The 27,845-nt window shown below is 39.6% G+C and overlaps 1 protein-coding gene and 1 pseudogene across 3 annotated transcripts; both read left to right on the top strand.

Annotated features, from left to right (window-relative positions):
- Positions 1-2,596: 2,596 nt before the first annotated feature.
- LOC125235545 lies at positions 2,597-4,951 on the top strand (annotated as a pseudogene).
- Positions 4,952-7,296: 2,345 nt separating this feature from the next.
- LOC125235543 (aldehyde oxidase 1-like) lies at positions 7,297-27,845 on the top strand. Of its 3 annotated transcripts, none has more exons than XM_048142139.1 (19): positions 7,297-7,345; positions 8,183-8,337; positions 11,320-11,480; positions 12,632-12,816; positions 13,170-13,363; positions 13,699-13,922; positions 14,235-14,337; positions 14,512-14,639; positions 20,150-20,295; positions 21,198-21,342; positions 21,732-21,893; positions 22,260-22,388; positions 22,665-23,149; positions 23,593-23,776; positions 24,322-24,517; positions 24,601-25,364; positions 26,040-26,232; positions 26,657-26,770; positions 27,586-27,845. In XM_048142139.1, exons 2-19 carry the CDS (start codon positions 8,187-8,189, stop codon positions 27,654-27,656), a joined length of 3,735 nt encoding a protein of 1,244 aa, XP_047998096.1. In that variant the 5' UTR covers positions 7,297-7,345; positions 8,183-8,186; the 3' UTR covers positions 27,657-27,845. The 3 variants fall into 3 exon arrangements, with proteins under 3 accessions (XP_047998096.1, XP_047998095.1, XP_047998097.1); XM_048142138.1 differs by having other exon boundaries at positions 7,303-7,345; positions 12,622-12,816; XM_048142140.1 differs by lacking the exon at positions 11,320-11,480 and having other exon boundaries at positions 7,303-7,345.

Genomic DNA, 27,845 nt, shown 5'->3' with positions numbered 1-27,845 from the left:
TTATTAAAATACCCTATAATGAACGGTGATGCCATTATGGACAAAAAAAACACAAATTCTTAAAAATAAGTATCTAAAATTAATAAACTGAAATAGATACCATTTATACTAAAGAAAAAGCGATCAAGCCCGAATCCGTGGCGAACGTGGCGTGGCGTGACGTGGTGGCGAAGCCGGGAATCGAACCCGGGTCTCCAGCTATCGCGGCTGACGTGTTCGACCGCTACACTACCCCGACCGCCGAGGTACCCGTCGAAATTTCTCTAGTGTATGTTATCTCTAAAGGCTAGGCGCCTTTAACCAACTCTAAGGGCGAGCAATTTGTGCTTGCACCTCCTATATGAATCCTTTTGCAGGATTACGATATAGCGGGAGAGATGGTGCTGCCATCTATCGATGTAGGGAACATACATATCCCCTATGTGTTCCCTACATATCTAAAATTAGTTTCTAAAACTGACGGCCTTGTCCCATAAACAAGGGTCATAGAGCTGTTTTGACGTTTCATTTAATTCGGTTATTTCTGAAGGATTTGGCGGCAAGACAAAAGTGATCAATTTACTAAAAAAAATATCAGGACGAATTCTTAGTAATGTTGCTAAGAGAGTTGAGTTCATGTATAAAATAATAAAAAAATAATCCTCAGTGTAAACTTGAATGAGTTTTACTTACTTCATTACCCATGAGATAAGGTATAAAACATACTAGTTTGTTACTCCAAATATATTAAGAAAAAGTGTTATTTTGCGAATGTCCATAACTGGAACCGAAAAACTGCATAACTCCTATGATGGGCAAGGAACAATTTACGAAACCAAAATTTACAAGAAACAGTCCTATGTTAAAATAACCCAAACTAATTTTATTTGGAGTATATAAAATGGACTCGTTGAGTATCAGTTGGCTTTAAAAGTAAAATGTTAAACTTTTTTCACTGTCCATAATGGGGGATCCATTACTGGTCTGGAGAACTGCCGTCCATGATTGGAGAAAAAACACCTCGTTTTAATTTATTAACTATGAAGACATAGACATAGACATATATAATGGCTTTATTTAATATCACAATGTTACAATGTTAAAATTAAAATAATGTTGCAGTAATTTTCCTGCAACGCTGGTTTTCAGTCGAACCCTAGTAGTTCACTAAACCTAAACTAATTAACCTAAATTAGTTTGTGTGTGTGTGTGTGTGTGTGTGTTTGTGTGTGGGCGCGCGTGTGAACCTATTGCGTATGAATGGGCGTATAAAAGCGCTATAGGGAACTGTAGTCAAAACAAAATATTTTATACCATGCACGAAATAAAGCATCAGATAATTATAAGAAAAACATGGACAGAAGTTATTTTTAAATCCAATTTCTATTTAATAAGTCACGTAGAAATATATTTAAAGTAACTGAGTTGACCGTGACGTCTAGAGATGGGTAGGGGTGAGTAAATACTGAGTATTTACCCGTAATTTACTCAAAGCACCGAGTAAATACTCGTATTTACTCATTTGGGTAAGTATAAACTGTTACCTAAAAGGTAATCTTTGTGAGAAAAAAATAGTGATAATGTTTAGTTAGCAGTTTTGTTTTAAGAAAGCAGGTATTTACAGTAAAAGTATGAGACTTCAATGAAATTGATGTTCTAGATAACGGCATGACGTTCGGAAGTGATTGTTAATGTGGCACTTACGACCTTTTATTAAGGGTTTTCTAAAGAAAACTCAAAAATGGCTCAGCTGGTGACGTTTAAAGTACTAGTTTTGTGTTTTGTATTATATGGCCAATAATTTGACGGTTTCTGGATATTTTTCCAACAACGAATTCGAAAGTTATAAAGGTATAAACATTATTTCGGCCTTAATTATCGTTTTATTCCAAAACTGTTCATATTATTAAAAAACTTTTTAGAAACATTCAATTAATTTTTAAAGACCTATCAGATGATGTATAACACACTGGTAATTTCTGAATTTTATTTTTGTGAAAAATAGTTACATGTATGGAGAGCACGTCTTTAAAATAAAATTAATATAAATTTGATTACTTAACTTAGTAGTCGATAACAAAATACACCAATATTTCTAATTTGTATTTCCATTTCAGCACGCGAAATAGTTTATACCCATCAATTTGTAACGTAAAAACGAGTAAATACGGGTATTTTGAGTAAATACTGAGTATTTACTCGATATTTACTCTTGAGTATTTACTCACTACCCATCTCTAGCTGACGTCACCCAATTCGACCTCATACAAACTCCAGAAGAAACCAATAGGGAGTATTTATTCTGCAATACGCTTGAAATGTAAAAGAAGGATAAAACATTCAAGTTTTAACAACTAACCGGTAGAATTTATACATGTATAAGTGAAATATCAAAAATAGGCAAAATTTTATATTAAACTGTCCATGATTGGGTCCGTTACCTTAATTAGTTTCCCTTTTTATGTCAAATTAGGACCCCATAAAGAATATTTAAACTAGAGGCGTGACTGTGCAAGTGTTAATAAAATTATTATTATGTTATTGACACAAATGTATGCGAATCCACCTACGTACTGCCCCATAGAGGAAGTAAGTCTTCATAAGTAAATGAAATCGGTATTCTCTCGTGTTAAGACATGGCTCTTGCTCATATTCTATTAGGCGTAGCCATTGTAGCTTACTTGTTATATTATCATGTCACTCGCACTTTCAACTACTGGCGGGACCGCAACGTCCCGGGACCGGATCCCGTCCCTCTGTTCGGGAATATAATGGAGTCTGCGTTACGTCGCACACATTTGGCTCTAGTCATGCAAAAAATTTACAACGATTTCCCTAAAGAAAAAGTAGTCGGTGTGTACAAAATGACTTCACCCTGCCTTCTCATCCGAGACCCTGACATCATAAAGCATGTCATGATTAAAGACTTCGATAATTTCGTGGATCGTGGTACACATTTCAGTGATGACAAAATGGGGAAAAATCTTTTCCACGCCGATGCAAAGACATGGAGAATATTAAGGAGCAAATTAATTCACGCCACTGGTTCACTTCAGGTAAATTGAAAAATATGATGTATTTGATGAACCACAGTAATGACAAAGTCATGAAGCACGTTGAAGAGTCGGTCCGGACGCAACCAGAACAAGAAGTTTATAAATTCATGCACTATTTCACTGTCGGTTCTATAGCAGCGTGTGCCTTTGGCCTGGATTTGGATCCGACAGAAAAGACCGCGACGACGGACTCTCTACATAATATAAATAAAGTCCTAGGACTGAATTCTTACGCCAATGAAATAGATTTACTCTATCCTGGAATATTCGTTAAATTGGGAGCGCCATTTTTACCCGAAGAGGTAGTACATTTTTTCAAAGGGCTCGTAACTCAAGTGACAGCTGCAAGAAGTGGAATGCCAATAAATAGAAAAGATTTAATAGATTTACTATTAGAGATGAAACAAGCAAACATAGTACAGGGAAGCAAACGGTCAGAAGACAAGGACGTGGACACTTTAGAAATAAACGAAGATTTGATGGCTGCCCAAGCTCTCATATTTTACCTTGGAGGGTTCGAAACTTCCGCAACCACTTTGACCTATATGCTTTACCATCTCGCTTTAAACCCGGAGATTCAAGAGAGAGCAGCTGCTGAAATTGAAGAAGTTTTAGAACGACACGGCGGAGAAATAAGTTACGATGCACTAAACGATCTAGTATATTTGGACAGAGTTTTCAATGAGACTCTTCGTTTGCACCCGGTGGCAGAATCTGTTGTTCGAATGGCTTCTGAGGATTACAAAGTTCCGGGGACTGATGTGACACTTGAAAAGGGGCATTCCGTTATTGTTTCTACTCTTAGCTTGCAGTATGACGAGAAATATTGGCCTGATCCGTTGAAGTTTGATCCGGAGAGGTTCAGTCCGGAGAACTTGAGCACGAGGCTTGCGGATGTGTATATTCCGTTCGGCATGGGACCGAGGAATTGTATTGGGGTGAGGTTCGCGAAGATGCAGGTCCGCGGGGTGCTGGTGACGTTGCTGAGGAGGTTTAGAGTGGAGGCGACGGAGGCCACCCACCGGGAGCTGCGGTTCAATGCTTATAAAATCATACCGTTCCCGATCGGTGGGATAAAGATGAAGCTATTGCCGAGGAATTGAAAGCATTTTGTATTTTGACATACCAAATAAGCTATAATTATAATAAATCAACTACTTGCTTAAAACCAGTCTCCAATCTCCAATTATAATTTTTCTTGATTGATGTTTTAAATTGTGTTTGGGCTTAAAATTGTGAGCATGTTTAGTAAAACGTCCCACTATGTCGGTTAACGTTAAGGCGATATTTACTTGTATTTATATGAATAAATTGCCAAAGCGGCTTTATAGCAATCGACAAAGTGGGACGTTTTCCCGTGGACTCTCACAATTATTGATTAATTATATTTATATTAATTGATAACAAGTAAGTCTCTATGAGATTAAATGTGACGGGCACCGACTATAGGTACGAAAACCTCACAAGCGACGTATACCATAAATAAATTTTCTGAAATACATAAATGCTTTCATTTAATTCCATTCTTTCATTTTATAACTCCGAATTGGGTGAAATTTAGAAAACTTGTGACTTTTTAGTCTTGAAATATGATCAGGAATGCGCTGTTAAAATTATTAGGTTCTCTACTTTTACACCATAATTTAAAAAATTTACTCAATTTTCACGTTCAACCCCCAAATAGCCCGTATAATATCATAAGTAAGGTATCACAGGTCTGATATAGTCGGAATTGAAAAGCGTACGCGGTAATTTTCGGAAGATTTTGGCTCTGATAATAATGCAACTGATTATACAAAAGGCAAAACAGTACTCGTGCAGATAAAGTATTTTAAATAATTATTATGAACACTCTCAATGGCTATTTTGAGGTACTCGATAAAACCTTCTAACGAGACTGCACTGGAGAAACTTTGGGCTAAGTCCGTGGACATGGAAGGAAGGAATGTTAAAAAAATAAAGCAAAAAAGTCTATTATTTCTATGCTGTTGGAAAACCCTCCCTTCCTCCCTTCCCCTCGCCTCGCCTGCCCTCGTAACCGTCAACATTTTTTGTTGTTCTGTCAGCCATACCCACAAGCACTTTTAGGATGTTCCCCTAATTCTTTGAACAAATTAATTTAACTTCATAAAAATAATTTTTTTTTTCTTCGGTTACCACAATAATTACTCATGAAATAAAACTATGGAAACGGATTATATCGCGTATAGTGAATTTACAATTCATCCCGACGTTTCGAACACAATTTTTTTTTTTATTTTTTTTTTAACTATAAACTGAAATAAATGTCATATATGAAGAAAAAGTGACCAAGGCCTCCAATTGTTCCAAGCTGGATTCTAACCAGCGCCATAAGCCTTCGCTAATTGTGGCATACACTTGAAAATTTGGACCCTTGCCACCGGGTCCGAATGGCCTAGTGGTTCAGGCATCCGTCGCGATAACGGAGGACGCTGGTTCTAATCCAGCTTTGAACACTTGGAGGCCTTGGTCACTTTTTCTTTGTTTTTGCTTTATTTAAGTTTTTCCCCTAATCTTGGCACCTAGACAATGTCACCATCGCTTATATACACTTCGTATGCGTATCGCTCAGCGCTGCACGACCAATATGAGCGTGCACTCAAGCGTAACGCCGTGGCTTGCGTGGGCGACGGTCGCGCGATGGTCGCGCGACGGCGATGCGACGCATACGAAATCAAACCTTATCGATATGGAAGTATGAGACGCGACGGCGACGGTCGCGCGACCGTCGCCCACGCAAGACACGACGTAACTCTTTTATATTGTCACTTCAGCTAGGCGGCCAGGGTGGCTAGCCGAATGGCACAATCGCTCACGAAACGCTCACGAAACGAAGCGCTAGTAGATATCTATCTCTATCGCGCTTGCGTATTGGCGCGACAGAGCCAGCGGCGTATCGCTTTCGTTTGGCGTCGGAGAAATGCCATTCGGCTACGGGGCCAGGTGATAACTTCTCATGTTTGTCTTATATTAAGAGGGAACAGGAGCGAAAATGCTAAAATAGAAAGGAGCCCCCATTTCAATATGGGAATTTTAGTTAAATACCTATACTTGTGTTACTGACTAGATTTATAGAAAAAGCTTTAAGGACAACTCAAGTAAAAGATATTGCGAAAAAATCTTTAAAATCGAGGTACCGCAAAACTTAACCAATCGGAACGAAATTTGAGAATCTGAATAACAATATATGAAATGATCTGTGTCGGACTGTTTAGTTTGTTTGGGCTAATGTTATAAATTTTGAATACCACACCTTTTTTTGTGGCATAATCAATTAGGCCGTTTTTGCAAAATTTTGATGGACTCTAGCGCCTTTAAAAATAAGAACATCAAAAAAAGCAAAACGGTCCGATACAGATAAACATAATAATAATCTGTTTTGAAAAAAATCATTGCTCTAGCTTCAAAAACCAGGGAGGAAATAGTCGAGAGCGTTTGTATGGAGTTTTGACCCCTCCTGTTGCGTCTTAATAACTATTGTGTGCCTACTTTACAATACAATACAACTGTGCGGATAGAAAAGTAAATACCTTAATTTCATGGATTAACTACAGTTATTTGATGGCCCCAAAGACACACACACACACAGGGGACAGCGCAATCACATTTTTTCCATACTAAATTGAACCTTATCACTGAGACTGAAAGGTGATCGTATCAGACTAGCGAAAACGGTCCACATGAGAGGGCATTGTTTGGGCTGGTGTCCCTCTCGCACGTGTGGCCAGTGTTAATGAGGTTACCATAGTAGTAGTATATTTATCTGTAGGTATATTACCTGACTTTATAACTTCTAATATTATTTTAGTGTTATATTCAAACTAGGGTTTCGATATATTTTAAAGAATTGGCAAATAATTATAATTTAATTATTTTGATGCCAATAAATCAAAGACTTGTATAATTAAAAAATACCTTCAATTGGGTATTAGTAGATTTGGTAGTAACTTTGAAAATTGACTGGTATCCCCAATGTATGACAATTGACAGTGATGACGTCACTGAATATTGTTGACATTATCAGTAAGTGCGAGAGGGACACCAGCCCAAACAATGCCGTCTCATGCGGACACACTTTTTGACCTAACTACTCATTCTGGCTTAATTATAACTCTGTGGATGGCCCATTTAGAAATGCACATGCAGCTGTTTAAATTGGTAAAAATGTTAATGCACTACACATTGCACTTTATTAAGGAGGAAGCGTGATCGGTAATGTTTAGTTGGTTTTTACTGGCAGTTCACGATGGACAGAATTCATTTTAAAATTAATGGAGAAGAACATTCAGGTACTATTTTTTTACCCCCGACGCAAAAACGACGGGGATAAGTTTGACGTGTCTGTCTGTCTGTGGCATCGTAGCTCCCGAACATATGAAACGATTTCGATTTAGTTTTTTTTGTTTGATAGCTGAGCTAGTCGGAAGTGTTCTCAGCCATGTTTCATAAAAATCGGTCCGTGCTATGTCGCGGTCGGGGGTTTTTTCAAAAATTTTAATTTTGTGGTTAGGGTATTAACCCCCGACGCAAAAATGACGTGATATAAGTTTGACGTGTCTGTCTGTCTGTGTGTGTGCCTGTCTGTGGCATCGTAGCTCCCGAACGGATGAACCGAAATCGATTTAGTTTTTTTTTGTTTGAAAGCTGAGTTAGTCGGGAGTGTTCTTAGCCATGTTTCATGAAAATCGGTCTACTATGTCAGGTTTTTTTTTTAAATTTTAATTTTGTGGTTAGGTTAGTTATAACTAGTGGCTCTATGAGCTATAGATCTCGAGAGCTTTCTTAAAGCTAAACTTAATCTTAAAACTAACGTATCTCTTATCACTGGTTGTTATAGTTCAAAAACGTTTAGCTGGTGGTGTTTAGATTTTCCTCGTTAACATTATATTTAATATTACAATAAACAATATAAATTTAACTAAAGTAAAAAAGGAATATTAGGATAATAAAAAATGTATAGAGTCTGTAAACGTCACGTACATCTAAAAATTATACACAACAAACAAAAACTGAAATAACTTAAGAGGTGTCAACGGCTCTAGATGGCAAGATCTTATATAAGTAATTTAAATATTAACTAAAGAGAATAAACAAACACGAACCGAACATTACGTTGTTGCTTCAAGTGGGATGCGAGACTCGGTCGGACCTGTCCCTGCTGGAGTACCTGCGCGTGCGCTGCGAGCTGCGCGGCGTCAAGTACATGTGCCGCGAGGGCGGCTGCGGCGCGTGCGTCGTCGCTGTTGCGAAGCCTGGCGAGAGGCAGCATGCTGTCAACTCTGTGAGTATTAATATTTTTGCCTGAGATTGTCGTTGTCCATTATCTGACTCTTATTTATTTAATTAAAGTTTATTGCACAAAAGAACAACTTAATGTACCTACTAGGGTATGCAAAAACCGGTTAACTTAAAAAACCGGTTAATAACCGAGACTTTTCCTTCAAAACCGGTTAACCGGTTATTAACCGGTTTTGAGGATTTTTAGTAAATGGCCGTACTACGCAATAATTACCATTACCTTTAAGAATTCTGATGTCGATGATATCGTAGCAGGTATTACTTGCACGATGAAGATCATTTTTAGCCAGTTTTTGGAAATTTGGTAAATGCGGAAATTGCTAAAAAAGGCTTGTGTGGTTTGAATGTGATTCGACAGTTGCGTTTTCTAGGCATGTCGCGAAGGTCTACAGCTCCCAGAGCCCCTAGTAATACAAGCAATTGATGTAAGAAAACCAAGATCTCCATTTTACCTTTCTTTTAAAAAATATAGTTTGAAATATACGGTAGACTCCGGTTACAACGACGCTCAAGGGACCGCTGATATTACGTCGTACTAACCAGATATCGTACAAAACGAATTTCATTTCTTTTAGTTAAAAGTTGTCTACATTTCAGACGAATTGATAACATAATCCAACATTTGAAAGTATTTATCACCAGAACCCCAAAGGAAGACGGTTTTTTTTTCTTAAAAATTATTAGTATGCGTGCTTGCTCATCATTTGTAAGTAAAGCTAGTTTATACGCAATCGAAAAATACAAATTGGGTTCTATTTAGCTTATAAGATTAGACCCGAGGCGAACAAATTGTGAAAATTTTAAATGCAATACTCAAAAAAGTTACGTGGCCACAATGTAATCTTGCTACTTGTTGTAGGCAAGACTGGGGGCCGTGCTCGGGTGGAAGTAGCCTTGTTTCCTCAATTTACTAGTAAAACTGAAAACGTTGTCGCTCGTCGTTGCAACCGGACTTGACGGACGGATTCTGTGTAAAATGTGTCGTAAAAAGCGGCTGGTCGTTAAAATCGGAGTTGTTATAAACGGATGTACTTTCATACTAAGACATACGAAAACCAAATAAATACCTACCTGTGCTTATGTCGTTGTAAGATGTTGGACGTTACGTCTGAGGAGTCGTAATATATTAACCGGACTCTACTGTATTGTATAAAATGTGTAATTGAGTAGACTCGGGACTAATTTTTAAAATAAAATCATTACAGATAATAATGTTGTAAATGAAAAGTAACGAATAAATCTTTATTATTACAAAACATTAAATAATTACGTATTTTTGAACCTTTTAATGCAAAATTTTCCAAATTTTGAGAAATAAATACAGTTTCGGTTATTAACCGGTTAGAGACTATAAAAACCGGTTTTTAACAGAGGCCAAAAAGTCTCGGTTAACCGGTTTTTCGGTTAACCGGTTAACCGGTTTGCACACCCTAGTACCTACAAAAGGCGAACTTAATGCCATGAGGCATGCTCTTCCAGCCAACCTTTGAGCAAAGCACAGAAGATTGTAGGCGGTGCATTAAGAGACCAATTTTGAAATATCAATCAAAATCTTACTTAATAATAATTATATTAACTTACATACAATTACATACTATTGTTACATAAATAACGATAGGTTTTATAAAATATAATCATATAATTATATAAACATAAATATAAATATTACTAACCTGTCAGAAAGATAACATTCAATTCTACCTTAAACTGCCAGCAAAGATGTCGCGCACAGATTTTTTAAAAACGTATTTGTTGGGTAATTTCCTAATGTTAGGTGGTAGACCGTTCCAGAGGCGGATGACCAGGCAGGCAATTATGGTCGCGCGATAAGTGATAAAATAGCAGGCCGTCCCTATCGCACTATTTGTAAGTGCGATAGGGACGGCCTGATATTTTATCGTCTATCGCGCGACTATGCTTCCCGTGCTGAATGACGAAAGAGTAAGGAGTGGTTAAGAGTTAAGATGAGGGTGGCTAAGGCGCCGGGCTCTGGACCTCGTACGTTGTATTTCGCCGACTCTTTAAGTATAAAGGCGCCCGGATTCAAACCGTGTGCATTGAGCTTTTGCCCGACTCTTTCAGTATGACGGCGCTGGATGCGCCCGGCTTTGTACCGCGTGTTTTGGGAGTGGACTCTTTAAGCACCTCTACCGCTTCAAGATGATTTTCTATCTCCTCAAATAGAGTCCATTCCTCATTGTGCACGCACGTTACACAGCCTAAATAAACTACTTTGTTCAATAAATGATAACAATTAAATATTTGGTTAGGCTTGCATTGTTACGTGACTTTTAGAGTTGGTACAACTTGACGTCCCACTTTTGGATTCCGAAATTGGATTTTTGTCTAACCTAACTATTCTTCAATTACTTATAGGAAATAATTATCTGAGAATTGTTATCTCGCTATTAGAGCTGGTCTGGTAAATAAATATCAAATTATACACATTGCTCGACATTACTCATCCTTAGAGCTTGGAAAAGGCTCCTACTTCCCTAAGATTTTCTGAGATAACATACAATAGAGAATTATCGATTGTAGCACGTAGTTTATTTTTTAACCCCCGACGCAAAAACGAAGGGGTGTTATAAGTTTGACGTGTCTGTCTTTGTGTATGTCTGTCTGTCTGTCTGTCGGTCTGTCTGTCTGTCTGTCTGTCTGTCTGTCTGTTTGTCTGTCTGTCTGTCTGTGTGTGTGTCTGTCTGTGGCATCGTAGCTCTCGAACGGATAAACGGATTTTGATTTAGTTTTTTTTTGTCTGAAAGCTGAGTTAGTCGGGAGTGTTCTTAGCCATGTTTCATGAAAATCGGTCCACTAGGTCGCGGTCGGGGGTTTTTTCAACATTTTAATTTTGTGGTTAGGTTTATATCACATATGTTACAAACTAGCACCTTCCGGACGCTGCTGTATCGCCTTCCAATATATTCTGTATTTTATATTTGAAACGCCTTATACTAATCCACAGTGTCTGGTATCCATCACATCATGCCAAGACTGGGAGATAACGACCATCGAGGATGTCGGCAACCGTCTGAAGGGCTACCACCCCATACAGGAGACCCTCGCCAAGCTCAACGGGACCCAGTGCGGGTACTGCTCGCCGGGTTGGGTCATGTCTATGTATGGGTAAGGGCTTCACCACTTTAATAGACTGAAGACACCAATGCTAGAGACCGATATTGACAAAAACCTTGTACCTTGAAACCTTGAAGTAGGGAGACATGTACTTATGTTGTTCTTGTTGAACGTCCTAAGGCACCGCCCATATGTGCACAGGGCCTCCACAAGGTCCTTCCACTCCTTTCTACCTTGAGCCACCGCCTTGGCCTCGTTCCAACTCAGTCCATATTCCCTCAGCTCGTTCTCAACGCTCCGCCTCCAGGTGTGTACGGGGCGTTTGCGAGCTCCTCTACCGAGGGGTATGACCGAACCATCTCCATTTCCTCAGCCACCTCCTGGGCGATCGGAGGTTGTCGGCACATACTCCACAAATCCTCATTTCTTATGGTCTTAAGTCCCTACGGTCGATCCTCCGTATATTCTGGCCATATTGACAAACACTTGTAATTTGTGTGAGACATGTACTTATACATTTACTTAAATACTTACTTCCGATGGCGCTACAACCCTTTGTGGGCCTTGGCCTCCGCCAATATCTTCCTCCAGTTAACGCGATCTCTGGCAATCCTTCTCCAGTTGGTATATTTCCTCATTCTCCTAAGGTCCTCTTCCACACAGTCAAGCCACCTTTTCCGCCTCGTCATAATTTTAGGAGGCCTCATACCTGGCATTCTTTCAAGGTGACCACCCCATATCAGTCACTTATACATTTGGACCCAGACGCTATAATACAACGAATCAACGAATACACAACCATGCTGCATTGCGGGCAAACCAGCTCTTCAATTGTATTTAAAAAAGTTTAGATTCACAAAAACCTAACAGCAACCATCTGGAGCGAACCTGCGGCAAATCACGCTTCTCTGATCAAGGAAAAATAATTTTCCCGTTTTATAACGAGCATTATTGGTTCAGATTTAATACAACTTGTAATTTAACTTATAGTTAATTTTCTAGCATTCTTAGTAGTTCAATTTCAATGAGTACTAATTAAATATCAACCTAATTGGTAACCGTTTTCTCATTGGTCATCAGTTGTTCACGAATGAAAAGTGCATTTCGTGATTTTCTGAATCTACCTTGTTTTCTAAGTGTGTTCACTCAGAATTACTTAAAATTCAATTTGCCTTTATCACCCCTTTTCTAGCCTCCTGCAGAGTAAAGAGAAGCTAACAATGCTGGAGATTGAGCAGTCTTTGGGCAGCAACATCTGCCGATGTACCGGCTACCGACCTATCCTGGAGGCTTTTAAGAAATTCGCCAGCGACGCGCCTAAGAAGGAAATACTTGATATAGAAGATCTCACTATTTGTAAGAAAAGTGGTGAATCAGGTTGTAAAAGGTAGGAAGATGTACAAATTACCCTATCAATGTCTTGAGGAGCAGGTAAAATCAAGCGTCAGAACGATTTGCTAACCTCTATTATTGTACAGAATTGAGATATAGGTACTTTGCTTTACATCGGAGTACTCACACAGTGTGATGCTGGTCATTCTCTGTACTAATATGTTTAGGTACTGCATTATTCATTTCTTTCTTCATTTTATTCAAATTCTTATCACCATTCGGTTGCAAATTGCAACCTTTATGCCTGTTTCTAATTAAATTGATCTATTAAGCACATTATTAGGTAGGTAAATACTTAAATTTTGTAGGCTAAATAAAATAACTACCTATTTCTGTTATTTTCAAAAGGAAATGCAGCGAAAGTGGCTGGTGCCTGAATTGCCTGATAGAGGCAGAAGATCTGAAACTGCCTGAAAGGATTAAGATTGAGCTGAAAGACGGCAAGTCCTGGTTTGGAGTGCAGCTTCTTGCTGACGTCTTTGAAGTTCTGCAGAGGGAAGGAGATGATGACTACATGCTAGTCGCTGGAAATACTGCTAAAGGTAATAAAGATATTATATAACTAGATGCACAGGCTTTTTCAAAAAAAGCTGCATCAAAGTCAAAAATTATGATAATTGAAATTAGACTAGGTACTACACTATTAGTTTGTTTTATGCAAGAGACAAATGAACATTCCATAGGTAGGTGGCGGTTGTACAACATTAGTATATGCTATTTAATTTAATAAATTATTGCCGAGGATATGTTCAAATCTGCTACTTTTGAGTTCGAAAGACTTTTCTTCTTCTTCTCTTATTATTCTGATTTCGATTTCGACTGCCCTATCAGTCAGCTGTGCTACGGATTATTTACGTAATATCTTTATGGTTTTTAGGAGTCTACCCCATAGAAGAATTACCCCGAGTCCTTATTGACATGGGCAACGTCAAAGAGCTCAAAGGCTACCATTTCGACCAAAACCTGATGCTTGGGGCTGGCAACACTCTAACTGAGACCATGGACATATTCGAAGAGCTGGCTAATTCTGTGGACTACTTCTGGTATTTGGAGAAATTGAGGGAGTATTTGATGCTGGTTGCGCATATTCCTGTAAGAAATGTAAGTGGGGCAATAATAACTTCTTCTTTGCATTTTTCTAGTCTTATTACCACGGCCTATGGAACGCCTGAGAGCTTAGGATTGCTTTGCTTAGGTCGTTACTGGCAAAACAGAAAGTGGTTGAATTTGGCGCTACAGAATGAGTATGGATCAGTTGCAGAAAATCGTATTATTAAATGTGACCAAAGTAAGGTACTGCATCGGAGTTGGGAGAAAGGCGATGCTTCTGTGACTACTTGCATTAAATAAATTACGAGTTGAAGGGACGGTACAGACAATTATAAATTGTAATCCTTGGTATCTTAATTTCAGTTGGGAACCATCGCTGGCAATTTAATGACCAAGCATAAGCACAATGAATTCCAATCCGACATATTCCTTTTGATTGAAACTGTTGGAGCAGACCTTACTATTGGTAAGTTTATTTCTTATCACATGAATCATTGATTCATTGCCATGTACAATAGTACCTACATTAATTTCATTTTACCCATTAAACATTTCTTGTTTAAAACGGCTCATCGTTTAATTTGTTTCCTTCTTAAATCACACAATCTTAAAAATATTAACTATTATGTTTAAATTTCAGTGGACCATCACGGAATTCACAAAACGGTGACGCCAGAAGAGTTCCTTCACGTGGATATGAAAGGGAAAGTCCTTTTGAACATCCTGTTTCCACCTCTCAGTCGCTCTCATAAATTTGTGTCATTTAAGGTAAAAAAGAAAAGTCTTATGGGCCCTGTACACATATGGCCAACGGTTTCACCAACTCCCTTGGCCAAGCGTGTAGAGGGCTACTTGGCCGTAAGTTGGCAGTTGGCGCTTGCGCTTGCCGGCCAACCGATTGGTGTCGGTTTTTTGTCCACACATCAAAGGATCTTGGCGCCAATGGCCAACTGCGTTTACATGTTGGCGCTTCATTCAGTTGGTCGTCAGCCGTCAGAGAGGACAGTAGTGAAATATTTAAGAAAATAATAAGTTTATCTTTGCCATGGGGTCTCATCCGGAACATCGTATAATTAATGTCAAACCAAAATCATAGATGGCGCTACGTGCCACGATTAGCCATTATGACTTATTTATTCAATAAATTTAAAGGTCTCAAAGGTATTATTTTAGTCTCATGCATTAAGAATATCATTAATTTAATACACAAATCCACAAAAACACGAATTCAATGCAATATTTTTCAAAATTCGAATCTAAAATTTATTACACGACTGAATACAACATCAGCAAACCCGCATTGAACGTTATTGAGTCGTCTAAGTATTATTACCTCTCGTCACTAGATGGAGTGACTGTGCATAACGTACGTGATATAATTAGAATAGCCACTTGAGTGCGGGCTAGTCATACGCTCAAAACACCAGTGTAAGGGCGCTCTCCGGAACCATGATCTTCTTACGCGTCTGGACGGCACATTTTAGACTGGTTACGTAGCCGTATTCAACTCGTGTGCACTCCGTAACCACATGGTATCGTTAATGAAACTTATGAATGAATGGCGTTGTTGGTAAAACGAAAAGCAATATGTGAATATGTGTGTGTGTGTATTATGCAATAAAAACAAGGTGAGACAAAATTGGGGTTTTTAACACACTGTGCCGCACGGGTACCGGCCGGCGCCGCGGCGGTGCGCACACGAGTATCAGGACGCGTCTGTGTGCGTTAGCAGGCGCACAAATAAAGTGGCTTTCTGCGGGCAGCCGAGCGGCACCGCCCCCGACTGCGCGATGGCAATAAACACAAAAATCACAAATTTGAATTCGTGCTTGCCTACCTTATCGTGTTAGTTCTTCATTATTAATAAATAATTTTAATTATTGAATGTTGATTAGAACTGTTATCTGGGCCATTTTTATTTTTGTCAAAGTTGTACGTCCACCCGACTTTTTTTTAATTTGGAAATTTTTATGTGGTTTCCACTCAGAATCGTGAGCTCTTTCACTCCTAATAGGAGAAAAAAGTCTCCCAAGTTTTATCCCATTCCGTTACCATTTTTTCATACATTTTGTATGGCAGTAACGGAATGGAAGGTTTTAAAAATGTATGGATATCTTAAGATATTTTTTTTACTTCCTATCAGGCAGGATCGAAAGACCTTGAGATTCTGAGTATGAATCGCGTAAAAAACACCCATGTTACAAAAAAAGAGGGGTGAACAACTTTAAAAAAAAAACCGGCCAAGAGCGTGTCGGGCCACGCTCAGTGTAGGGTTCCGTAGTTTTCCGTATTTTTCTCAAAAACTACTGAACCTATCAAGTTCAAAACAATTTTCTTAAAAAGTCTTTATAAAGTTCTACTTTTGTGATTTTTTTCATATTTTTTAAACATATGGTTCAAAAGTTAGAGGGGGGGGGACGCACTTTTGTTTCCTTTAGGAGCGATTATTTCCGAAAATATTAATATTATCAAAAAACGATCTTAGTAAACCCTTATTCATTTTTAAATACCTATCCAACAATATATCACACGTTGGGGTTAGAATGAAAAAAAATATCAGCCCCCACTTTACATGTAGGGGGGTACCCTAATAAAACATTTTTTTCCATTTTTTATTTTTGCACTTTGTTGGCGTGATTGATATACATATTGGTACCAAATTTCAGCTTTCTAGTGCGAACGGTTACTGAGATTATCCGCGGACGGACGGACGGACGGACGGACGGACGGACGGACGGACGGACGGACAGACAGACATGGCGAAACTATAAGGGTTCCTAGTAGACTACGGAACCCTAAAAATGGCTCATCTGGCCGGCAGCCATAAGGCCATAACAGATAATAGTAATTATGTGTTGAAATGAAATGAAAATGAAATATTTATTTTTCAAGTAGGCATATAACAAATTACAATGAACATATGAACGTCAAGTTTTAGTAAATAACTAATTTCGGTGTTTTTCTCAATTTCATGAGTAAAAATTACTCTAGAAAATGAAATAAAACTTTGGAAACGGATTAAATCGCGTATAATGAATTTAAAATACTATATTTACTACTATTTGTTTTTATTTCTATACTGTATTTTAAATTCATTATACGCGATTTAATCCGTTTCCATAATTTTATTTCATGAGTAACTATCGCGGTAACCGAAGACAATATTACTCTAGAAAATGTTTTGTCAAATACAGGTATTTGACAAACTCGTAATCTAGCTACATTACCTTTTATTTTTTATATTAAGTACATGTATTTGTTTCCTTAATAATATACATTTCCATATTTATACATTGAAATAGATATCATACACGAAAGGAAAAACGACACCGACGACGGTTTTTTTCCCACATTTCTAATTAACTACGCGCCTGCTTTCGAGTGCTTTAAATTTTAATAAACCAACGCATTCTTTGATTGGGGGCTCGGGCCTCTCAAGGTCAGTGCAATTGTGATGCGTAGAATAGGTAGGACTAGTATAGGTAGGTAGGGGCGCGGGGCGCGGGGCCGCGACTAAAGCTAGGAACACACTACGCGGACGTCCGTCGTGAATCGACCGCGGACGGGAATCTGGACAATCCGTCGACCGATAGTTTGCACGGTTACGTGTTCATTGTCCAGATCCCCGTCCGCGGTCGATTTACGACGGACGTCCGCGTAGTGTGTTCCTAGCTTTAATCTTGTTCATTCACATCCGCTTGCATGTGTCGCGGATAGAGCGAGTACGTAAGGGCCCGCGCACACGGGCAACTGTTGCTGGCGACTTTTTTGTCACGAACATGGCCAGGGGCGGCTCACTCCGCGATCTTTTCGCCGCGCTACAAGTACATGCCGGCGGCCGCGAGTTCGCGGCCCATTCAGTGGCGACGACCTTCGCGCGGCGCAATAGAATTCAATGTCGTCTGCACGCGTGCGGTCCGTTTGTTAATGTAGGTAAGAATTTAGAATGGCGGCGTTTTGTGAACATCAAAGGAGTGAGCCTTCTGTACTTGTACTATTATATATTCTGTGACATGGCTTAGTATGAAAGTGCGCACACGAGGCGACGCAACTTTTCATACAAATACGAAAGTCGCCGAGCAACTGTTGCCTCCGTGTGCGCGGGGCCTAAGCGGCGAGCACACATACAAGCCGCGCGGAGGCCGTTTGCCACCCTGATGTATACCTCTTTTAATTAAAGCTAGGAACACACTACGCGGACGTCCGTCGTAAATCGACCGCGGACGGGAATCTGGACAATGGAAATACACATAACCGTGCAAACTATCGGTCGACGGACGCGGACGTGGCCTTGAGCGCACGGACGTCCGATCGAAATCAGGCTCTCTGGATGTTTTGTTCCGTGCACACTGATAGGTCGCGGTCGCGGTCGTTTTACGACGGACGTCCGCGTAGTATGTTCCTAGCTTAAATCCGCAAAAAATATTTTTCATCATTTTCATACATAACAAATGAATTTATTAGTGTGAGAGACCCTTACGAATAACATTAAAGTTAGTGTCAAGTGATTGACTGCACATGTCAAAACAAAAAACATTAGGAATTGGTCACACACGTGTTCAGTAATTATCTTTGGTAAAGGCAGTCATACACATGTTCAGTAATTATCTTTATTTTTTTAATAACTCGATAACCGTAAGAGTTAAGTTTCTTAGAGACATTAAATTCATTTGATCTTCCCTTAAAGTTATCGGAATTCAATAAAAACAGTGTGTATAACAATTTTATTTACATGACTTATTTTAACTTGCATTAATATGCTGTTCTCGAACTTATTGTATCGATAAACTACCTCTCTCTAGTCGATCTGTGTCGATACTAACCCAACGAAGTAACTTTTCTAAGACGTCACCAGGTCACCACGCGTTCTTTTCTTTAGGGTGCTATAGAAAAGGATACCTATAGTTTTCTTTGTTCTTATTTACTGACAGACTTGTTTGACAGATTATATCAATTTATAGAGCAATCAATTTGATTAGTGAAACTAAATAATTTGTTATTCATGTTACCTACTTAAAACTGGAGTTTTAACATTTGGTTTAACAAGACGTCCTTACGAGGTTATATAAACAACAATGTGCCACAGGACTCATAATAAAACGGCTCAACAAAATAATACCAATAATAATAGGTGCGTGTTATATTTTACTCAGCAGCCGGCGTAGCCGAATGGCAATTGTCGACACCATATGCCGACAGAAATGTAGTCTAGCTCTGTCGCGCAAGTACGCAAGAGCTATAATTAGAGGTAGATAGATACAACGAAACAAATATTATCGTGAGCACGTGTGCATTCGACTACGCACACTGATGAGGGGACCCAGCGCGTACGTACATTGCGCACCACCTGCACGCACACATACAAACCGCGCGGCATACAATCCACTGGTAGGCTATGTCTACAACGCCATCTAGTAATGGCTGACTTTAAACGTGCACATGACGTTGTATGTTTAGTGCGTGAAAGCTAAAACAGATGTCGCAAGATGTTGCAGTTTGATGACTATTTCGACGTAGGATACTGATAAGAGTTTTGTTGGCCACGCGTGGCTACTGGCGCCATCTAGCTCTTTGAGTGTGGATTAAATTTAGTACACAGGTCTAGAATACTTAGGACGGCGCCCATTTTTAGTATGGGGTTAGGTATCTGTACTAGTATTATTTGATCTGTGTCTTTGCCAATAAGAGTGTAGATTTTAGGAAATAAAATAACCTTGCAAATGTTTAATGTATTTCCTAAAAAAGATAAATGTTCTTATCAGAATATTCAAAAAAATGTTAATATATCAAATAATTTAATTTTACTACGGGGTTATTATTTTTTAATCAAATTTTGCTGACAACGTAAAAGACCTATAATTTCCTAGCCTTTTCCATTCCACGTCCATCTTTTATGAAGAGCCAATGCCAAGTGATTGGTTCGCCAATGTGTAAACAGCGGCTCTTATCTTGGCCAAGGTGTTTCACAAAGGGTTGGTGGAACCGTTGGCCATATGTGTACAGCGGCCATTATATCAATATTTATCACATTTTCGACAGACAGATAAAATTTGACTGTGTCTATCATTATGGCTACACCTTGGACAATGGCGATCAAGTATATGAAAGAAGCGCGTTCCTACGCACACAGTCTAAGCTCGTGTAGGCGAACTCGTAAGGTGTTGTAACTTTGAGGTCCGAGGGCGGGTGGGAGGCACTTTCAGCGAGAAGCAGGGAGTGGCCATACTGCACGATAGTACTCTTTATTATACTGTGTTATGAATAAAGTAATTTTGCAGGTAATGCCGCGCGCTCAAAACGCTCACGCCATAGTCAACGCTGCGTTTCTGTACAAGCTAAGCACACCAAAAAACGTCGTGTCTTCAGCTCGCATGGTCTTCGGTGGACTTTCTTCAAAGTTTGTCCGCGCTAAGAATACAGAGAAGTAAGTATTATGAACATTCTGATCATGAGATCTGATACATATAACTTAACAAATTGAAACTTGCTTCTGTTTTCGCACAGCTAAGTGCGTTTTCACATTATCCGATCCGATATCGGATGTCGGAAGGATTTCAATGGAAAAAATCCAAGATGGCGCCTGTAATGTATGGGATATCGGTCCGACATCCGATATCGGATCGGATAATGTGAAAACGCACTAAAGCTTAACGGCCCAGCCACGACATTGGTCTAACTAAGCGCGACAGCGGTGTGCGGCAGCCATACGTGCGAACGAAAAGCCCCATCGCTGTGTCTCGCTCCAATGTATGACCGCCGCTCACCGCTGTCGCGCTTAGACGAATGTCGTGGCTGAGCCGTAAGAGTGAAATATTCACCAAGTTCAAAATCTTGAGCACACCTCGGACACTGGCGATAAAATATATGAAAGAAGCGAGTTCCTAGCACACAGTCTAAGCTGGTGTAGGTGAACGCATACCATGCTTGTATGAGTGAGATATGACAGGTCGACTGTTCGCGTTTTTAACAGGCGGTAACAGAGAGCGTGTGGGCGGCACTTTCAGCGGGGAGCGAGAGTGGCCATACTGTACGATAGTGCTCTTTATTATACTGTGTCTTGAGTCATTGTTGTTTTTAATATTAAGTTATTTTTTGATGTTCTACGTTCCACGTTGATACGTGGAAGTAAGTAACGGGAGAGGGAATCCGAGGAAAAGGTGGGTGGACTGTGTGAGAGATGATATGAAAGGAAATCAAATGAATGATGTAATGACGGACGATAGAGAAGTATGGAAGAGGAAGGCATACTGCGCTGACCCCCAAATATTGGGATAAGGGCAGGCAACTGATGATCACATGTGGTTTTAAAAAAATGTTTCCCTTCAGGTTTCTTATTGGAAGACAGTTGTTCTCCAATAAAACCCTGCAGGGCGCGATCCAGGTCCTCATGCAAGAACTAGTGGTGGTAGACAGCCCACCAGAACCTTCGGCCAAATATAGGATGGATCTTGCTGTCAATTTGTTCTATAAGGTAAGACAACACAATATTTATAACGTATGGTAAAAAAACGGTACACATACTTAACCACATACGTAATCAGTTGCAACAGAAGTCTTTTTCGAAACCAGTTGCGATGGATAAAGCTATTAAACACTCCTAACGTAGCTTTAGCTGTTTTGCACTTTCGAAGAATTTCCTACAAAGGATAAAAAAATCATCAATCGTAACTGGTTTCGCACAAAACATAAAAACTCTTCAATCTTAACTGGTTTTGCACTGGCTATTAAATACGTGGACGAGAGACGAGAGACAAACACTTGAAAAAAAAGAATATCAAAATTATCATGGCAGAAATGCTAAAGAGCATTGGGCCAGGTCCTAAAATATCTCTTCAGTCTAAAATCTGACCTTTCCACCAGGGCCTTCTGTCACTATGCCCCGGCAGCACCGTGTCTCCTAAATACGCATCTGGTGGGATCGTGCTGAGCAAAACCCGTCCGGTCTCCGACGGCAAGCAGGTTTACAACACCGACCAGACTTTGTGGCCGCTCAACCAGCCTGTTGAGAAGGTTGAAGCTCTTGTAAGTAACGACAGTTTCACGAAAATTTTCAAGATGTCTAAAACCGTCTAGTTATCAAGTAATATTACTTACAAAAAAAAAACTTTTTAATTCGGTGCTCTCTCTCTGTTTCTAGTCCCAGTTCACTAGTTGGGGTCTGGCACCGTTATGGCTCCGTGCCAGGACCTTCTGTCCTGGGTCGTCGTGGTTAGTGTCGTAATTCGGTGCTATGCCTATGACATCTTGGTAGTAGTTAATGACTTGCTTATTACCTACATATTTACTGACGATACATGCATTTATTGATAGATGCTTTATTTAATCAAGAGCTACGTTTATTTCAGTCAAATTATATCCCAAATGCTTAGTTGTATTTCTTTCCAATAGATCCAGTGCTCTGGTGAAGCTCCATATACGGAAGACGTACCTGGCATGGCACGCGAAGTATTTGGCGCGTTTGTTCTGGCCAAAGTACCAGTCGGGGACATTGATAATATCGATGCCACTGAAGCTCTGGTAAGTTACTTTGTTTGTGTCAGTGATTAGTTCTAACTGTTTACTATCTGACCAGCGCTTAAATTAGAATGAGTTGCTTGCATCACTACAAATCACGCTAGGATGAGCATTTTTTTCCTAACTTTTACTGTTACCTACTATTATAAGTATGTGTAAAGAAGTGTTGAAGTGAGTTCATGGTACTCATAAATCTCGATTTCTTTAGTACAAAATTTATCACAGTCTGTACCCAAGATTAGAAGCAATACCAAACAATAATCAGCTAAAAACTTTCAGCAACACCCAGGCGTATTAGCCTTCTACTCAGCAAAAGACATTCCAGGCGTCAACTCCTTCACCCCAGGAGACAACGCTTTCTTCCTCGCCCAAGAAGAGGTATTCTGCTCTGGCTCCGTCAAATACAACGGCCAAGTCATAGGACTCATAGTAGCCGAAACCAGAACTATTGCAGAATACGCCTCCAAACTTGTTGAAGTCAGATATAAAAATGTTCAAAAACCTGTCACTGATATAAAAGTAGCTAAGAAAGATACAAACAGGGCTAAACTGGAGCAAGCAATTCCGGCTACTAGTAAGGGATCGGATGTTGCTAAAGTGATAAAAGGTGAAGAGACAATGTATCAACAGAAGCACTTTTGCATGGAAGCGCTAGTGAGTGTGACAAAGCCAACGGAAGAGGGCATGGAGGTGCATTGTACTACGCAGCATATGGACGGGGTGCAGTATATGATATCGCGGGCTCTCAAGATGCCGGAAAATAAGTAAGTTTTTTAGACCAATGCACTAATATTAGTAAGAGCTAATTTGAAAGAGCGATAAACAGACCGTTGGATATGCCGGTAGTAATAAAATAATTATTCATATTTTCCAAAAGAGCTTTTGTCTGCAATTTAAATGGTACACCTAGTAATACTACCTTGATTGAAATAAATCTTTAATTATTTGAGCGTCTTTAAAGTTCCGTTACCAGAATTCAAACTATCTAACCAAAATGGATCATACGTATCATATCATAACATTCATAACCACTGTTTAGCCTGAAGAGGTACCAGACATAAAAGTTAACTAAACAATTTTGGGACATCTTTTGTTAAAACATTAGTGTTTTCCTGTCTTGAATGATTTCCATTACAAAACGAATGGTTACACTTTAATCCTCACTTATAACAGTAAATTTCATCATACAATTGTATAATGCTTGTAGAATAGACGTCCACGTTCGTCGCCTGGGCGGAGCGTACGGAATAAAGATCTCCCGAGGAAACCAGGTGGCAGTGGCTTGCGCTTTGGTTACCCAGAAGTTGAATCGTCCATGCAGGATAATACTATCCCTTAAGACGCAGAGTCATGCTGTGGGGAAGCGGCTACCATGCTCTACTGAATATGAGGTTTGTCACAAGATAATCGGTCCGGGGGGAAATTGTTTTCTTGTGTGTAGGAAATCAGATACCATATTCTACTGCTGGCCTATGATGATTGCAATTATAAAGCCAGCATCCGTCACGTTTTGGCAAGTCTGTCAGTGTGAGAGTGACCGGTGTCTTATCCACATTGATAAGTGATAAAATTGCAAGCATAATAGTCCGGACTAGATTAACGAAGAGTGTATGAGTATGAATGGAGAGTGGAAGAATTAGTTGGAAGCGAAAGTTCTAGATGAACTTTTCTCGACTAAATCGGGGAAATATTGCAAAAAAGCTTGGAAAGAAGTACCCGAAACCGACGAGCATGTATGAGGAACGATATGAAAGTGAGAGAACCGAATGTGGTCAGGATCGTGGCAAATGGAAATCCTGGATCTCTGCATATCCCTCCATAAAATAGGCCTGGGAATATGTGTTCTACTGGTATATTTAGATTAAAGTGGTATTCTGGAAGGTATGGACATATCTAATGTTAAGCATTTAGCAAAAACGTTGTATTTTTGCTCCAGGTAGCAGTAGACGCTACAGGCAGGATCCAATACTGCAACGAGAACCTGTACATGGACCATGGCTACATCGTGGACGAGCCACTCATGCTGGCCACACTGGACGTCTACAACAACTGCTATGAGAAGGCGCGGTTCGACTATAAAGTGTTCAATGTGACGACGGACACTGCGAGTAATACGTGGTGCCGGTCACCAGGTAATCAGCAAAAGTTTATTTGGTATTCATGTCTACACATAAAAAGATTTTATGTTTTAAATTCATTACTTTCCATTTTACAGGAACTTTAGAAGCTATTGCATCAGCAGAATTGATTATGGAGCGCATCTCATATGAGTTATCACAAGATCCTTTTGAAGTGCGTTTACAGAACTTAGACCCAGCTTATACAGATCTGAAAGATCAAGTAGATAGGATAAGGTCGGATGGACAATATACTGAAAGAAGAGCGTTCATTGATAAGTTTAACAGTCAGAACAGGTGGAAGAAGAGGGGCTTGAGAGCTTCCTTCCTAAGATGGCAACCTTTAGCTGGACAATATTTTGATTTAACACTTTCAGTGTACCATGACGATGGGACTGTCACGCTTACTCACGGTGGAATAGAAATGGGTCAAGGCCTGAATACGAAAACTGTTCAAATCGCTGCACATCTTCTGGGTTTATCGCTTGATAAAATCCAAATTAAAGGGAACAATACGATAATAAATCCTAATGGGTTTATATCTGGGGGAAGTTTGACGTCGATAAACATTGGTATTGGTGTTCAGAGATGTTGTGAAGAGCTTCTAACCCGTTTGGAGCCAATAAGGAAAGAAAATCCAGATGCGACTTGGGAAACGTTGATAAAGACAGCGTTTAACGCTAACGTGGATTTGCAGACGCATGGGTTTGTGTCGATGAGTGACACACAGGCTGTGAACGTGTATGGTGTGACGCTGTCTGAGGTGGAGATGGACGTCCTGACGGGAGAGTGGGAGGTGATACGCGTAGATGTGCTGGAAGACGCTGGACAGAGCGTTAGCCCTTCGATAGATGTTGGACAAGTAAGAGTTCATTACTTTTTTCTTCCTCCTAATTACTTCGTGTGTACATTGTTATAATATTCTTTGAAGAAACATTGGTTACATTTGAGAAGCTTTTCATCATCTTTAACTACCTTCATAGTAGTAGATCCAAAGATAGTAATAGGTACCTAAATGTATAAGCACCAAAGGGCCATTTTTTTCTGTTTCTAATTTTGAATGAAAGACCTATCTGAACTGACTAGAATGAAGGGGAAAAAATAGGTGAAATAAATCTTGAATATAGTATTAAACATGGTATTAGAGGCTGTAACTAATTATTTCTTCATTTTCTTTTTTTTTATGTGGCTCTCCAACGACTCCAACAAGTGAAGGTTGGCAATCAGCTGCGCATATTTCTCCTGATCTTTGGCGATTTTTAAAAACTCATCAGCATTCATGATTCTAGTCCTTTCACAGATATTATTACGTAGCCACGATTTTTTCTACGACCTGGGGCCCGTTTCTCGAAAGGTACAAGCCTTGTATTACAACTGTGTTTCCATGACAACCCATACGAATTGACAGTTCGCGCACTTGTAATACAAGGCTTGTACCTTTCGAGAAACGGGCCCCAGAAGGCCCTTTTCCAGCTACTTTTATTTATTTTGGACAGAAGTATACTTTGAATAAAATGTGATATTTTCATTCCCTAAGGTGGAAGGTGCCTTCATCATGGGCCTAGGCTACTGGACGTGCGAGCAGCTGGTCATCAACCCTGAAACTGGCGAGCTGCTCACGGACCGCACCTGGACCTACCACGTGCCGCAGGCCAGGGACATCCCGCAGGACTTCCGCGTGTATTTCCAGGACAAATCTTACTCTGAGTCTAGGATCCTTGGCGCTAAATGTAAGTTTTACTTGAAGATTTTAATTTAATTCTAATATTTTCCGTAAATTTTATAGTCTCAAGACAAAAATTACTTCTTCAAAATCTCCTGGAGATCTAAGGCCGCCGATTTTATGCCACAGACTTAAATGAGTAACTGGAATATAGATCCAGAAGCCGTTAGTTCAAGTCTCACCTGAGCTGCCGCTGCCGAGGCAGCACTTTAAGTTTGAGAATCAGTGAAGTTGGTGAACAACAGATTCCTGTTGGTTCCATTGACCAATTTGGTCGAAATTTTCGCTGGCTTGGATAAAACTTGGTGGCTTAGTTGGCAGAGCGCTAGAATATAAATCCAGAGGTTGTGAATTCAAGTCTCACCCAAGGCAGTTTTCCACTTTTAACTTTATTCTACAAATACAATCTAAAGTAGGTACTTCTTTTACAGCAATCGGTGAACCTGCAATCTGCATGTCAGTATCGGTAGCTTTTGCACTCCGTGAAGCTATCATGGCTGCCAGGAGCGACGCTGGGCAACCAGCCAACCAATGGCTTCAGATCGGTAACTATATTCAGCGTCAATATTTCCAAGCAATTAACGGCGAAGTGTCACTGTGGGGCAACATTTGTCACTGTCTGAAAATGTCTCGTGTCTATTGCTGTCTGAAAATTTTGCGAGACCTTTCGACGTACGACAAGAGATTTCCTGCAAAAATGTCTCTCTTGGCTTCGCTAAACCGCTCCCTGTTCAAAAGAACATCGACGTTCCTCCTGGTCGTCGCTGGTGGTACCTTCTTCTTTGAGCGAACGTTCGATTTAGTAGCAGTTTCCATCTTCGAGAGTATAAACAAGGGAAAACTCTGGAAGGACATTGAGGCCAAATACAAGTAATGAAACAACAACATCAAATGGATTAATTTATTAGCTAATTTTGTTGAGAAGAATGTGATTTAATTAAACATTACTGTGGTATAAGGCCACAGTTGTTTTATCATAAAAGTTAACTGTACATCTTGGCCTACTCATAAGTATCGACAGATCATCATCCTCCTTGCGTTATCCCGGCATTCGTCACGGCTCATGTGAGCCTGAAGTCCCCTTTGACAACGAATCCTAAGATTTGGCGTAGGCAATTGTTTTACGAAAGCGACTGCCATGTGATCTTCCAACCCGAACTAGACCTTATTAAGATTAGTCCGGTTTCCTCACGATGTTTTCCTTCACCGAAAGGCTACTGGCAAATATCAAGTGACATTTCACACATAAGTTCCGAAAAAGTCATTGGTACGAGCTGGGGTTTGAACATGGTACCTATGCAGATTAGATTTTTCTACATTCCATAATGGTATCGATAATAATGATTTGTTCTGATTTCAGATGCTCCATACACTCGCGAGAAAATACAGCAGAACACGGCTACCGAGATCAGTGATTTTAAATTGTATTGACATAAGTTTACTCTTTATTTTATGTTTAATTTAATAAATAAAATTAATTGATAGCTACGCTTGTGTTTCTATTTTGTTATATTTTCCCTGCTTGTGTAATATTTAGGCATCGTAGCTTTTCCAGCAATTTTGGTGCAAATTCATTCAGCAAATTCTCGCGTTTAAGTAATCCATACTAATATTATAAAG

The sequence above is a fragment of the Leguminivora glycinivorella genome, chromosome 17, assembly GCF_023078275.1.
Source record: "Leguminivora glycinivorella isolate SPB_JAAS2020 chromosome 17, LegGlyc_1.1, whole genome shotgun sequence".
Classification (NCBI taxonomy): Eukaryota; Metazoa; Arthropoda; class Insecta; order Lepidoptera; family Tortricidae; genus Leguminivora; species Leguminivora glycinivorella.
Note: the sequence above shows the minus strand (reverse complement) of the source record. Positions and strands in the feature narration are given on the sequence as shown.

Bases quoted from the DNA above. Each gene is read 5' to 3' on its own strand.
- LOC125235543 (XM_048142138.1), top strand. From the start codon at position 7,303: ATGGACAGAATTCATTTTAAAATTAATGGAGAAGAACATTCAG. The intron at 7,346-8,182 runs GTACTATTTTTT...TGTTGCTTCAAG, and splicing joins TAATGGAGAAGAACATTCAG to TGGGATGCGAGACTCGGTCG. The intron at 26,771-27,585 runs GTAACTATATTC...TTCTGATTTCAG, and splicing joins CAACCAATGGCTTCAGATCG to ATGCTCCATACACTCGCGAG.